The following is a 15,139-nucleotide window of genomic DNA, read 5'->3' as shown; positions in this document are numbered from 1 at the left end:
TGACGCTACTGGACTGGGTCTCTTTCCCAACCGCTCACAATACACATGTGTAAATAAGTGTGTAAATGCTAAATAGGCACCTAAGTGCTACTGTATAATTACATAGCAATCAAGAGAGTAGTGTAGACAAATGATGCTTCCAACAAACTCGAGGGAGTCGAAGAATGTCATTCAAAGAATTTATTCATCAACAAGCACTAATAATTGACTCAACACAGGACTATGTTTCGGTGCTGAAAAGCGCCTGCCTCAGGAGTCTATATTGATGATGTGATATTAAGAAAAAAGGCTGTAAGAACAACCTGGTGCGATCTCAAAGCTAAACATAAGCTGTCATAGGAAAATGCTTACCTACACTACTCTCTTCATTGCTCTGCTATGTTCATAGTGTTCCTTGTCCCTCCACTTTGGTGGTTGATCCTCTGCTGTGTTGTATAATTACATATGAGTGAAGTGTGGACAGAGCGTGGGTGAGGCATAGGGTTACACTGTATACTATAAGTTATGCATGTATCTCTGGAACATAAGCACACATTCTTACACCAGCTCTATGGCTGGCATAAGTGCATATATTATCAGTTATGCCTTTATAGAATATGCACCTATATATAGATACATGGTTATAAAACTAACCCGTAGGAGGGCAACTTTATAAGTAGACGCCTCCTTTTAAGTGCCCCGATGCCATGCAGTTACAGTCTGTTTTATAATGGCATCTGGGCACCCAGATTCCATTTTAGAATACTAATGTAACCTAGCATTGGCACACCTAACATTTACACGCCTCCTCTTACACCTGCCATAGACCTGCTATGATTGCGGTCGTGTAAATATAGCAAGGGTATGCATAACTTACAGTATTCTGTAATTTGCATGCATAAGTGGTAGCCCCACCCCTGCTCCTCCATGCTGCACTCATGCAAATGTCCCCCATGCATTTATGCGCTATGTTACTTACATTCACCCTTACAGAACAGTGCTTAGTTGCTTTGCTGCCACTTACACCCAAAGTGTACATTTGCTGATATGTGGCATGTAAATGCAAGTGACCAGTTATAGAATTGCTCTTTATATGTGGAAGACTCCATTAAGAACCCCAAAAGAATGGAGGTGGCCAAAAACAGAGACAAACTGGCTCATTTTCAAAAGAGAAGGACGTCTGTCTTTCGACATAAAACGGAAGATGGATTTCCTTTGCACAGAGACATCCAAATCGGTATAATCGAAACCCGATTTTGGACGTCTCCAACTGCAGTCCGTCGCAAGGACATCCAAATTTCAAGGGGGCATGTCAGAGGAGTAGCGAAGGCAGGACTTGAGCGTGCCTAACACTTGGACGTCTTTGACCCATAATTGAAAAAAGCAAGGACATCCCTGATGAACACATGGACGTTTTCACCCGGACGTGTTTTTTTTACGAATAAGGCACAAAAAGGTGCCCGAAATGACCAGATGACCACCGGAGGGAATCGGGGATGACCTCCTGTTACTCCCCCAGTGGTCACTAACCCCCTCCCAGCCTCAAAAAACATCTTTAAAAATATTTTGTGCCAGCCTCAGATGTCATACTCAGGTCCATGACAGCGCATGCAGGTCCCTGGAGCAGTTTTAGTGGGTACTGCAGTGCACTTCAGACAGGTGGACCCAGGCCCATACCCCCTCTACCTGTTACATTTGTGGAGGGAACAACGAGCTCTCCAAAACCCACCACAAACCCACTATACCCATATATAGGTGCCCCCCCTTCACCCGTAAGGGCTATGGTAGTGGTGTACAGTTGTGGGTAGTGGGGTTTGGGGGGCTCAGCACACAAGGTAAGGGAGCTATGTTCCTGGGAGCAATTTATGAAGTCCACTGCAGTGCCCCCAAGGGTGCCCGGTTGGTGTCCTGGCATATCAGGGGGAACAGTGCACTACAAATGCTGGCTCCTCCCAATGCTGGCTCCTCCCACGTCCAAATGGCTTGCATTTGGACGTTTTTGACATGGACATCTTTGGTTTCAAAAATCGCCGAACGTCAGAAACGTCCAGATCCAAGGACGTCCAAATCTAGGGACATCCAGATTTCAGGATTTGGATGTCTCTGATGGTATTTTCAAAACGAAAGATGAACGTCCATCTTATTTTGAAAATATGGGTTTCCATGCCCCCTGGATTTCGACATTTTGCAAAGACGTCCAAATCGCAACTTGGACATTTCTTTTGAAAATGCCCCTCAAAACCACAAGTTCAGTGGAATTTCTTTATTGGCTGACCCAACACAGCCGTGTTTTGGTACTATGCCTGCATCAAGGGTCATTGTCTCGTCATGAAATAAATATGGGTACCACACTCGTGGAGTCGAAAATTTGGTGGAAATTGTCTCAGTGCTCAAAAGGCAGTGCGGTGCTCCAACAAGTGTAGTTCCTGACACCACTGCTTTTTGATCATTCAGACAATTTCCACCCAGCTTTGTGTATTTTGAACAACAACCCCTACTACAGGCAGTGTTCCAAAACATGGCCATGTAAGGTCAGTCAATAAAGAAATTCCATCGGACTTGTGGAATCATCTCTGATTTTTGGCCAGCTCTGCTCTTTTTGGGCTCTTTCTATATCCTGCAATGATTCTTCCATTAAGCCAGGGAGGGACAGGACAAGCAAAGTAATACTGTGAGATAAAAGTGAGGGTGGGCAGATTTGAATATTGTTTGTTCTTATGTATAGTGTTATTAGTTTTGCAGTTATAAATAAGACTTGGGTGAGGGTCAGATATAGAGGGCCCAGATGGACTTATAGATACTTTTGTTCAATAGCAAAGAGCTCTCACCAAAGATCAATCTAACATTATTTTCTGGTGCTTCAGATTTGCTACATTTATTTACTTAGTGGAGGAGTAGCCTGATGGTTAGAGCAGCAGGGTGAGAATCAGAAAAGCTAGGGTTTAAGTCTTATTAGCACTCCTTGCAATCTTTAGCAAGTCACTTAACCCTCCATTGCCTGTACGTCTTGTAGGGACAGGGAAATAGCTAGTGTCTCTGAACATAGCATATCTCAAATTACTATTGAAAAGAAATGAACTAAATCCAAATCACTTAGCTACAAAATGTGATATATTGCTATTCAATCAAAATGATTTACAAGGATCAATCCAAACAATACCAGCAAACATACCACTCAACAACAATGAAAAAACAATTAAAGCAACAAACAGGACAAGAGGAAAGGAAGCTGCATAGCACAGCATCATTAAACCTGTAAAGTCACATACCAGGACCAAAATGAAAGGAAAAAGGTCTGCTAGCTGTTAAAAAGAAAAAATTCAAACATCCGTCTTTCATTCTTTGGCTTATGGCTCAAGCTCCTGAGTTCACTTTTTGCTTCTGAGTCAGGCAGAGGGGTTGCCAAAACTTCTGACTTTAACAAGCACTTCACGCAACACACTAAGGGGTCTTTGCTTGCCCTTATGCAGGTTTTTTCCTGTGCACTAAGAACATTTTTTACCGCAGCTGTAAAAATGGCCTTTTTCTATTTCTAGTATTAATGGCCATGTGCTAATGTTGCCATTAGCATATGGCCATTAAAAAAATTAGCATGTGAGCCCTTACCACCACACATTTTGTAGGCAGTAAGGGTTCACATGCTATTCCGTGTGCTAATCAATTAGCTTTAGAAATGATGATAAAAGCAGTTTGCTATAAGGAAGTCAAGTGTTTCAGACAGAGATTCTCGTGATCAAAATCTGCAAACCCTGTCAAAAGACTTTAGTAATATTGCGGACTGGCCTGATGTAAAGGAACTTTTTTTTTCTTAGATTAAACAATTTACTTCAACCTAGTGCAGTTGTTGAGCAATTCTCAATGTGCGGCGGTGGCCAAAAAAGCAAACAGGATGCTAGGAATTATTAGGAAAGGGATGATGAATAAGACTGAAAATATTATAATGCCTCTATATAGCCCCATGGTACGAATCTCACCTTGAGTACTGCATTCAGTTCTGGTTGCCGTATCTCAAAAAAGATATAGCAGAATTAGAAAAGGTTCAAAGAAGAGTGACCAAAATGATAAAGGGGAAGGAACTCCTCTCGTATGAGGAATGGCAAAAGAGGTTAACGCTCTTCAGCTTGGAAAACTGAGGGGAGATATGATTGAGGTCTACAAAATCCTGAGTGGTATAGAAGTAAATCAATTTTTTACTCGTTCCGAAAGTACAAAGACTAGGGGACACTCAAGAAAGTTACATGGAAATACTTTTAATACAAATAGGACAAAATATTTTTTCACTCAACGAATAGTTAAGCTCTGGAACTCTTTGCCGGAGGATGTGGTAACAGCGGTTAGTATATCTGGGTTTTAAAAAAAAGTTTGGACAATTTCCTGAAGGAAAAGTCCATAGTCTGCTTTTGAGATAGACTTGGGAAGCAACTGCTTCCCCTGGGATTTGTAGTATGGAGTGTTGCCACGATTTGAGTTTCTTCCAGGTACTTGTGAGCTGGCTTGGTCACTGTTGGAAACAGGATTCTGGATTAGATGGACAATTGGTCTGACCCAGTGTGGCTACTCTTATGTTCTTATGACTCACAAGTGCACTCACGTGAATGTCAGCCATTTTCATAATTTAGTGTTACTAAAAGCAAAGTGGATTGATTGTATGTTGGGCTAAAAAGGTTAATAATAGCTTCATTCACTGTAGTTGTGGTACTTTTACTTTTTATTCAAAAAGTATTATATTAGGCAGTAACTTTTTTACTTTCACTTAAGTAAATTTTTTTTGTATTCTTCATTGTACTTTTACTTTCACTTAAGTATTAAGATATACATTTATTTTTACTTGTACTTTGACCTAGTACTTTGAACAGCACTGGTTAGCAGGTGGCTCCAGTAGACAAGATGGTAATAAATGGTAGATTGTTATATCCTTCAGCCTGTGTAGGTGGAAAAACGACATCCTGGTTGTTGTAGCAGAAACACAGGAATGTCCACTCTTTGCCCCAGATATTCCTTCTCAAAAAAAAAAAGGAACATGTTTTAGCATGCAGTTAGCACGCACACATTTGGAACTTCTTCAGGATGCCTCAAGTACAAACAGAGATTTTAAGCCCTGTAAACACTTGGAAATGCTGAGTCTACTTGAATGTAACTCACCTTGATCTACAACTTAAAAAAGCATGAGTTAAAATCCCAACCCTGTTCCCTTTCATCAATATTATGTTCAGTTGCCATGGCATCGTCCGCAAAGGTGACTAAAAAACTTATAATTAAAAGCTTGTATTCCAGTTTGGATACAATTGTGGTGAAACAATTATTGATAGTGTTAACTCAAAATGTTCGCTGTACCATGTTATACATATGTGTCTTCCTAAAATATGAAGGCGTTTATTGCTTCTAATGTTCTTTAGTTCTGAAATCTGGGGAGAATATTCAGCCCGCGGTGGAAAGCAGCTTGCAAGCCACTTGCAGCACTGGGCTGAACTAACCTCAGAATCAATGGGCATGTGCAGCTTCCGGCATTGAATATTCGGGTATGTTCACTGACCTGAAAGTAAACTGGGCACCAGCCGATATTCAGACCAGTGTCTGCTTAACACATAGCATAAAGTTGGAACAGCTGTTTGGCTCTTCTAATTTTATACAGTTACTTAGCCGGTTATCAGATTGAATATCGCCGCTAATCGACTTAGTTGATGCTAACTGGTCAGGGGATAGCTTGTTAGCAGGAATATTCATCAGCATTACACAGTTAAGTGTCGCTGAATATCTGGGACTGGCTAGAATACAACCCCATTATTCCATGGAAATTCTTGGTGATAACATACATTTATTTATGAAATATAGTATCTTAGTTCTAATCTATCTAATTTGCTTCCCTGGCAGGAATAGGAGATGATATGTCACAGGGACGACAGGAGGCATTTGAAATTTTTAAGAGGGATTATGCTGACAGTGTGACTATTGAAGACAACAAACAGCTTCTTAAGCAAAGGTGAGTAGAGGAAGAGGAGGGCACGTCCTATATAAGAACATAAGAGTGGCCATACTGGGTCAGACCAATGGTCCATCTAGCCCAGTATCCTGTTTCCAACAGTGGCCAATATAGGTCACAACAACCTGGCAAAACCCCAAATAGTTGCAACTTCCATACTACCAGTCCCGGGGCAAGCAGTGGCTTTTCCCATGTCTATCTCAATAATAGACTATGGACGTTTCCTCTAGGAACTTGTGCAAACGTTTTTTAAAACTGGATACACTAACCACTGTTACCATATCCTCCGGCAAAGAGTTCCAGTGCTTACCTATTTGTTGAGTGAAAAAATATTTCCTCCTATTTGTTTTAAAAGTTTTTCTATCTAATTTCCTTGAGTGTCCCCTAGTGTTTGTACTTTTGGAACAAGTAAAAAATCGATTTACTTCTATTCGTTCTATACCACTCAGGATTTTGTAGACCTCAATCATATCTCCCCTCATCCGTCTCTTTTCCAAACTGAAGAGCCCTAACCGCTTTAGCCTTGTCTCATATGAGAGGAGTTCCATCCCCATTATCATTTTGGTTGCTGTACTTTGAACCTTTTCTAATTCCGCTATATCTTTTTTGAGATATGGCGACCAGAACTGAACGCAATACTCAAGTTGCAGTCACACCATGGATTGATACAGAGGAATTATAATATTTTCAGTCTTATTCACCATCCCTTTCCTAAAACTTCCTAGCATCCTGTTTGCTTTTTGCCGCCCCACACTGAGCAGAACATTTCAGGGTATTATCTACAACTACACCTAGATCATTTTCTTGTGTGCTGACCCCCAAGGTGGACCTTAGCCTCAGGTAACTATGATTCTGATTATTCTTTCCAATGTGCATCACCTTGCATTTGTCCACAGTAAATTTCATCTGCCATTTGGATGCCCAGGCTTCCAATTTCCTAAGGTCCTCCTACAATATTCACAGTCTGCATGTGTTTTAATAACCTTGAATAGTTTTGTATCATCTGCAAATTTAATCACCTCACTCGTTCCAATTTCCATATCATTTATAAATATGTTAAATAGCACCAGTCCCAATACAGATCCCTGTGGCACTCTACTGTTCACCCTCCTCCATTGAGAGAAACGACTGTTTAAACCTACCCTCTGTTTTCTGTCCAATAACTAATTCCTAATCCACACCAGAACCTTGCCTCCTATCCCATGACTCTTTAATTTTCTCAGGAGTCTCTCATGAGGAACTTTATCAAAAGCTTTCTGAAAGTCTAGATACACTACATCAACCGGCTCACCTTTTTCTACATGTTTATTAATGCCTTCAAGGAATGAAGCAAATTGGTGAGGCAAGACTTCCCTTGGCTGAACCCATGCTGACTCTGTCCCATTAAACCATATTTGTCTATGTGTTCTATAATTTTATTCTTTATAATAGTTTCCACTATTTTGCCCGACACTGATATCAGGCTTGCTGGTCTGTAATTTCCCGGATCATCCCTGAAACCCTTTTTAAAAATCGGCGTCACATTGGCCACCCTCCAGTCTTCAGGTATTACGGATGATTGTAATGACAGGTTACATATTACTAACAGCAGATCAGCAATTTCATGCATGTCTTAGCAGAGAAAGTAGCCACATGGCTGCATTTGTATATTCGATCTGGTTCATTACTATGCCCTTACTTCAGTCAGGCTTTTTTTTGAGGCTTGCACATCTCTATCAGCATGTTGGCCCCACTTGATAAGTAGGGACACTGCTGAAATACAGCTTTATCCCTGCAGAGGACTAGGCATTTTGTTCCTGAACTTGTTCTATAATGCAATATTGTTATGTCACAAGAATGTCTTCCAGCCTTCTATAGCCCCTGGGTGGCATAAGCGGAGCTCCTCTTGCCTTCCTTAAGATTTATATAAATGTCTGGGTGGCTAGGGAAACTCACATCAGATGCACATTGTTGGTTATACATTTTTTTAGGGTCAATTTATCCCTCCCAATATGGTGGTCCACCCACCAATAGCTAGGAAGAAATAAATCACCCATGGCTGCATCAGTTTGCTCTTTATTAGATACCTTATTTCTTATCAAGTATTTGTACAATTAGCAGATCAGTGATATCTCACTGGAAGTATGGAACATTACTATACAAAAGTAGTGCTATATCTGAGATGCCAATCAAATACTTCTGTTTATTATTTTCCAAATATATGTACAATCAGTTGCTTATGGGAGTACAGTACCACAGCTACACATAGGTGTTCTCTGTGTCTGAGTTTATAATGTTTTATTCAGGGTCCTTTTCGCCCTCACCCCAAATTACCAGCTAAAGCCAATTTGCAGATATAAAAGACTCAAGACTACTTATGAGAAAGCAATAGGATTACTTGCCAATTGATTGGTTTCTCATGAGAGAGAGCAGCCCTGCTTGCACAAAGATACTGGCTGTGACTGTCTCTCTCCATTGAAGCAGGAAGTACACTCATTTTTATATGCTCATACAGGATACAGGTAAAATGACATATTCACACCTTATTGGATATATGTTGATATCGTAGTTAATACCTTAGTGACCATATATGGTAACATTTACCGTAAGTGCTTGGCTTTTTTTAGCATTGCTCGTAAAGCTTGGTCATCTTCTTGCAAGACAACTCAGTTCTACATTTTTGACCATGTCTTCCTGGGTGTAACTGACCCTGTTGGTAGACCACACCATCCTGTTATTGAGGTTTTTTCACCCTAGCCCCTTCCTCATTTTGCTGCATGGTGGTGTCCCAATAGCTCAGGAGTTTTACTGGAAATTCAGAGTTCAGATTACAGTTACCAGCCTGTAAACTTTTCTGTCACTTTTAAATCCTGAACCAAAGTCAGATTTTGAACCAAGGCTCCTAGCTATAATGATAATATATAGGTAGGGGCAAAACTCCAGGCTCCTAATCATTTTGGGAAGAGGGAGAGCTATCTCTCAAGGCCTTTTCTTCTGCTGAATACTGTCTTTCTTTTCTGGCTACACCAGTTCATTCACCCCTCAGACACACAACAAAGTCTATTGTTCAGGCCAATCTCTGAATAAAACAAACAAAAACAAAACAAAAAAATCTACAAATTATTGTTGTGATGTCTTTAAAGTGTGTTTACCCCTGCGTTCTGCTAGTTTTAGGGTGTACAGATCTCTAGTGCAGGGGTGTAGTCAGTAGTCCATTTTTGGGGCAACCAGGAGTGGACTGGTGGAGGCAACACATTCCTCTCAGCTCGGATTTAAATCATACAGATGCCCAAGCCCTGCCAGCCAAAGTGGTCTGCTGCCAGAGTCATCTCCCCCTCCCCCCCCCCCCCCCCCCCCACCAATGCTGCTTGAGCAACAAGAAAGTTGACAAGATGACTCAGGCACCGATGTCAGCACTCTCACTCATGCAGAGTTCATGTAGCATGGGTGGGGGGGGGGGGGGGGGGGACTCAAGCAGCAGACCTTTTCGGCTGGTAGGGCTTGGTCATCTACGCTAGCCATTCGGCAGGTGCCACAATTTTGTGAAGAGCCTGACCCAAAGTGAAGGACTTGTAGCTACACACTGTTCTAGTGGTCCACTAATTATAATGCATAGTAACATAGTAAATGACAGCAGATAAAGACCTGAATGGTCCATCCATCCGAGTTTGATTTGTCCCTGCCTTTCTCAGGGCACAGACTGTAGAAGTCCGCCCTGCACCGGTTTTATTCTCCAAATACCGGCGTCGCCACCCAATGTCTGCTAAGATTCCATAGATCCATTCCTTCTAAACAGGATTCCTTTGTGTTTATCCCATGCATGTTTGAATTCCATTACCATTTTCATCTCCACCACCTCCCGCGGTAGGGCATTCCATGTATCCACCACCCTCTCCTTGAAAAAATACTTCCTGACATTACTCCTGAGTCTGTCCCCCCTGCAACCTCAATTCATGTCCTCTAGTTCTACCACCGTCCCATCTCCAGAAAAGGTTCATATGCGGATTAATACCTTTCAAATATTTGAATGTCTGTATCATGTCACCCCTGTTTCTCCTTTCCTCCAAGGTATACATGTTCAGGTCGGCAAGTCTTTCCTCGTACAGTTTGCAATGCAAATCCCATACCATTTTCATAGCTTTTCTTTGCACCACTTCCAGACTTTTTACATCTTTAGCCAGATATGGCCTCCAAAACTGAACACAATACTCCAAGTGGGGCCTCACCAACGACTTGTAGAGGGGCATCAACACCTCCTTTCTTCTGCTGGTTATACCCCTCTCTACGCTGCCTAGCATCCTTCTAGCCACGGCTGTCGCCTTGTCACATTGTTTGTTCACCTTCATATCCTCCGACACCAACACCCCAAGGTCTCTCTCCTGAGTCGAGCGTGCTAATCTCTCCCCTCCTATTTGGTATCTCTCTTTTGGGTTTCTACACCCCAAATGCATCACTCTGCACTTCTTGGCATTAAATTTTAACTTAGTGTACACAAAAAACCCCTATATACACACACATATTAAGTTATAGGGTTGTTTTTTGTGTACACTAAGTTGAGTAGAAATCCCGAAGGACCATTTATACCCCAGAAGTGTTTACTATTAAATTTTAACTGTCAGACCCTCGACCATTCTTCTAACTTTCGGAGATCCCTTCTCATCGTTTCTACTCCCTCCAGGGTATCCACTCTATTGGCTATCTTCGTGTCATCTGCAAAAAGGCAAACCTTTCCTTCTAACCCTTCAGCAATATCTCTCACAAATATATTAAACAAAATGGGCCCCAGCTAGGTACCACCCAGTTATTTCTAGGATTATTGTGAGGATTTTCCTTACCAGTAAGGTAGTAATAGGGGGAGACCTCGAATTGGAGGGAAAACTGACTGGTACAAATATTCAGCCCGAGGCAGTTTTCTTATCTTTGGCTGGCTAAGCAACTGCCCCACAGAGCATATGTGTCTTTGACTGTCTGAGCCAGGACCCTATTAATAATTAAATATATTGAAGAGTGAGGGACAGGAGGAGGCCTCTGAAAAAGTGAGGTTTCCACTGATCCTGGAAGAGAAGTAGAGGATTCATAGGACAATTCTAGGAAGGAGACAAGGAGAGCCGGGATTCTGGGGAAAGAAGTGTCTTCTGACTTCATCTATGCCCGGTCTCCAGAAGCTGCAAGGTATTTTGACGTGTGAGGAGCAGAGTGGATCCCTATTACATTAGAGAATCTCTGACAGAGGAGCAATTTCCCTATCCCAGAGAAGAGAAATAACAGGATTTTATTCTCTTGTTCTTTTTGTCAGGCCTACTTAAAGATTTTCAAAAGGCATCCTAGTCTATACACCACCATGAAGCTGCTGTACTTTGTGAATGCTGGTATATCAAATACAGCAAATAAATAAATTAAATAATAGTTCAGAACAAAACCTAGTCTAGACTGTGAGTTTGTAGAAATTGAAGCAAGTGGTAGAGTGAGTAAACCCAGAGGCCTAACTGGTCCCATCCCAGGACCCTGTATCCCAAGGGTGGTAGTCCTAAGTCAGACAGTGCTGCCTCTCTTGAAGTATGTTTCTCTACTGTCCCCAGAGATAAATCCAAGCCTGGTGAGGGACTCTAAGTTAAAAAGCCAAAAACAAAGGAATAGTTCAAAACAAAATCTTCTATCGAAACACTGCAAGGTAATCTGAATCTTCTTTTCCTTTCTCTTCACAGACTGTGGGTTTAGTCAGCATTATCTCCTCCTCCCTTCTAGGCCATCTGTTATTTTCATTTTTATCTGTAAGTAGGGATATGTATTTGTTTGAAAAGACATAGAAAAGGTCATTTTTAGCCTGAAATGAAAGGGAAAAAACTGAAATTAGGGGTTCTTACCTGTGTCATAAATAGGGTACGTTCTTGGGAAAGAGTGTACCCATGCACGCACTATTGAAAAATAATGCACACGCTTCCCAAGTAGTGCTCACTCTTTGCGACAGTGCCCCTGAAATGAAACAAATTCAAAAACCAAACAAAAGAAAATGAAAATTTTGGAGCTGCACGCCCCTTTCTGTAAGGCACAATAGCCTTCTCAATTGGGCTGTGCAGGACAAAGACAATCTATGGTACTCTTGTCCTTTGTCTCAGGTAACCTCCAGCCCAGCCACCCCTGAGTTCAGGCTGCCTCTTGGGAGAGCAGAGACAGAAAAGAGATCCCTAGACTCTCTATACTTGGGCCTTTTTTAAGATTTCCTTTCATCACACTTTGAATATGCCACACAAAATACTCCTTCCAGTATGCAGATCCCATAGAAGATAAGATTTCATTCAAAATTTATAAGAATTCCCCTCCCTTTTGGAAGACGGGCTGCTAATTACACACAGAACTACTACCTTGTTTCCCCGAAAGTAAGACATCCCCCGAAAATAAGACCTAGTAGAGGTTTTCCTGAATTAAGGCCTCCCCCGAAAGTAAGACCTAGCAAATTTTTGTTTGAAAGCAGGGCCGCCGAGAGCCGGACAAGGCCGCCCCCGGGCGGCCCCCCCACCCGAGGTCGCCGGCCCCCCTCCACCCGCCCGAGGTCGCTCCCGGAACTAACTTAAATGCCTCCTTTAACCTTCGCAACAAGCAGCAGCAGGGCAGACCTCTCCTTCCTTCCGTGCCCCGCCCTCGCGGACGTTACGTCAGGCGACGCCGGGACATGGAAGGAAGGAGTGGCCTGCCCTGCTGCTGCTTGCTGCAAAGGTGAAAGGAGGCGTTTAAGGTTAGTTCCGGGAGCGACGGAGGGCGGGCGGGCCAACCCCGATGTTTCCCTGAAAAATAAGACAGCCCCTGAAAATAAGACCTAGTGCATTTTGGGGGGCAAAAATTAATATAAGACAGTGTCTTATTTTCGGGGAAACACGGTACTATTTTCTATAGTGGTACTAGATGTACACATTAGATGCAGGTATTTTCTCTATCCCTAGAAGGCTCACAATTTAAATTTTTGTACCTGGGGCAATGGAGGGTTAAGTCACAAGATGGTCCTTTTACTAAACCGCGGTAAAAAGTGGCCTGCGGTAGTGTAGGCGCGGGTTTTGGGTGCACGCAGAATTATTTTTCTGCGCGCCTGTAAAAAAGACCTCTTTTTTCTTTCCCCAAAAATGGACATGCGGCAAAATCAAAATTGCTACTCCTCCACCCAGAACACAGAACCTTAGTTAATACACCATAGGGAAAACTGATAAGAGGAGGGGTAGAATAAAACAGGAAACTAAAAATCTAAATTGTGTACATCTTTACATGCTAAGTCATAGCAAACCCAAATGAGCTGTATCCAAAATTTGCTTTAAAAGGAATGTGATAAGTTAAATAAAACTCATCTCATATTTATTTATGTACCAAATTTATATCCCGCCTATCCAACACATCTAAGTGGGTTACAACTTACACTCATAAACTTGGTACATAAAAACAAAACTGATGCAATAAAACAAAGAAACTTACAACGTCCCCAAAAATAACAACAAAATTCAGTATAAAATTGCTTACATAATTAATGTCTAGAGACATTCTCCCTTTCTCATCAGCTCGTAACCTTGGGGTCATCTTTGACTCCTCTCTCTCCTTCTCTGCTCACATTCAGCAGATTGCCAAAACCTGTTGTTTCTTTCTTTATAACATCAGCAAAATCCGTCCCTTCATATCTGAGCACTCTGCCAAAACCCTTATCCATACTTTTATCACCTCTCATCTTGATTATTGTAACCTACTACTCACCAGCCTCCCTCTTAGCCATCTCTCTCCTCTTCAATCAATCCAAAACTCTGCTGCATGACTAATTTTCCGCCAAAGTCGCTATGCCCACATTAGCCCTCTCCTTAAGTCACTTCACTGACTCCCTATCCGTTTCCGTATTAAATTTAAACTTCTCCTTTAGATTGTAAGCTCTCTTGAGCAGGGACTGTCCTTCCCCATGTTTAAACTTGTACAGCACTGCGTAACCCTGGCAGCGCTATAGAAATGCTAAGTAGTAGTAGTAGTATTGACCTATAAGTGCATTCACTCTGCCTCCCCCTACGTTCCCCCTCGAGTACTCTGTTCTGTAGATAAATCTCTCTTATCCATCCCTTTCTCCTCTACTGCTAATTCAAGACTCCGTTCCTTTTATCTCGCTGCACCTCACGCCTGGAATAGTCTTCCTGAGCCTATACGTCTAGCCCCGTCTTGAGCCGATTTCAAGCCCAAACTCAAAACCTACCTCTTTACCACTGCTTTTGACTCCTAACTCACTTACCCTGTCCTTTATCCTCACCTCTTTATTCCCTCACCCTTAATTGTTCTGTCGGTTTACCCGTCTTATCTAGATTGTAAGCTCTTTGAACAGGGACTGTCTTCTATGTATGGTGTACAGCGCTGCGTATGCCTTGTGGCGTTATAGAAATGATAAGTAGATAGATAGATAGATAGATAGATAGATAGATAGATAGATAGATAGATAGATAGATAGATAGATAGATAGATAGATAGATAGAATTGATTCAGATACCACTGGATGAAAAATCAAGCTGTTCCTGTTGAATGAAGTGAATCTGAAGCAAAGGTCTAAATGTACTGAACACAGAGCTCCTGAAATTATCCTGGTAAGTTATTCGAAGGTACATATTGGGGGAAGGCTATAAGAAAATTTCATATGTGAATATCCCTTGGGGGACTGTCAGTTGATCACTGCGTATTATGCCTATGGTGCTTTTTTTCTTTATTTTTATTATTTTTTGCAAAGTGTACAGAGCAAGTAGCATATAAAGCATTAACGTCAAAGCCAAACTAACAAGTTTGTTTTAGGTAGTCTCTTCACTTTTTTTAGAAGCTCTATTCATGTTTTGGACATCTGAAAATTGACATTTAGATATCTATATTGCATGGTTGTCCAAATACTGATTTTATTCTAAAACTGCTGTATGTCCCTATGGCAAGGGGGAATGGTCTGGGAGTGTCTTGGGCAGGACTAAGGACGGGCTAAGATATGGACGTCCAACTCCAACTGCAGAAGGGAAAGGGACATGCAAGTCAAAAAAAGATGGATGTTCCTATTTAGACCTGATACTTGGCAGGCCCAGATTACAGAAAGGTGCTCTGAAAGGGAAGTCACTGGAGGACTCCCAATAATTAAAAAAAAATGACAGAGAGCTACAGTGGGATTAGATCAAGCAACTTTGGATCTTTCCTCTGATTCTTAGCTGGCTGCTG

The 15,139-nt window shown here is 41.8% G+C and overlaps 1 protein-coding gene across 1 annotated transcript in view; it reads left to right on the top strand.

The window, feature by feature from the left end:
- KIF6 (kinesin family member 6) overlaps positions 1 to 15,139 on the top strand; it is a 795,359-nt gene that overhangs the window by 593,059 nt on the left and 187,161 nt on the right. The window contains exon 14 of the mRNA XM_030195774.1: positions 5,851 to 5,959. Within this exon, the coding sequence (XP_030051634.1) occupies positions 5,851 to 5,959 (109 nt within the window). The remainder of the gene's footprint in view (positions 1 to 5,850; positions 5,960 to 15,139) is intronic.

Source organism: Microcaecilia unicolor, chromosome 3 (assembly GCF_901765095.1).
Source record: "Microcaecilia unicolor chromosome 3, aMicUni1.1, whole genome shotgun sequence".
Lineage (NCBI taxonomy): Eukaryota > Metazoa > Chordata > Amphibia > Gymnophiona > Siphonopidae > Microcaecilia > Microcaecilia unicolor.
Note: the sequence above shows the minus strand (reverse complement) of the source record. Positions and strands in the feature narration are given on the sequence as shown.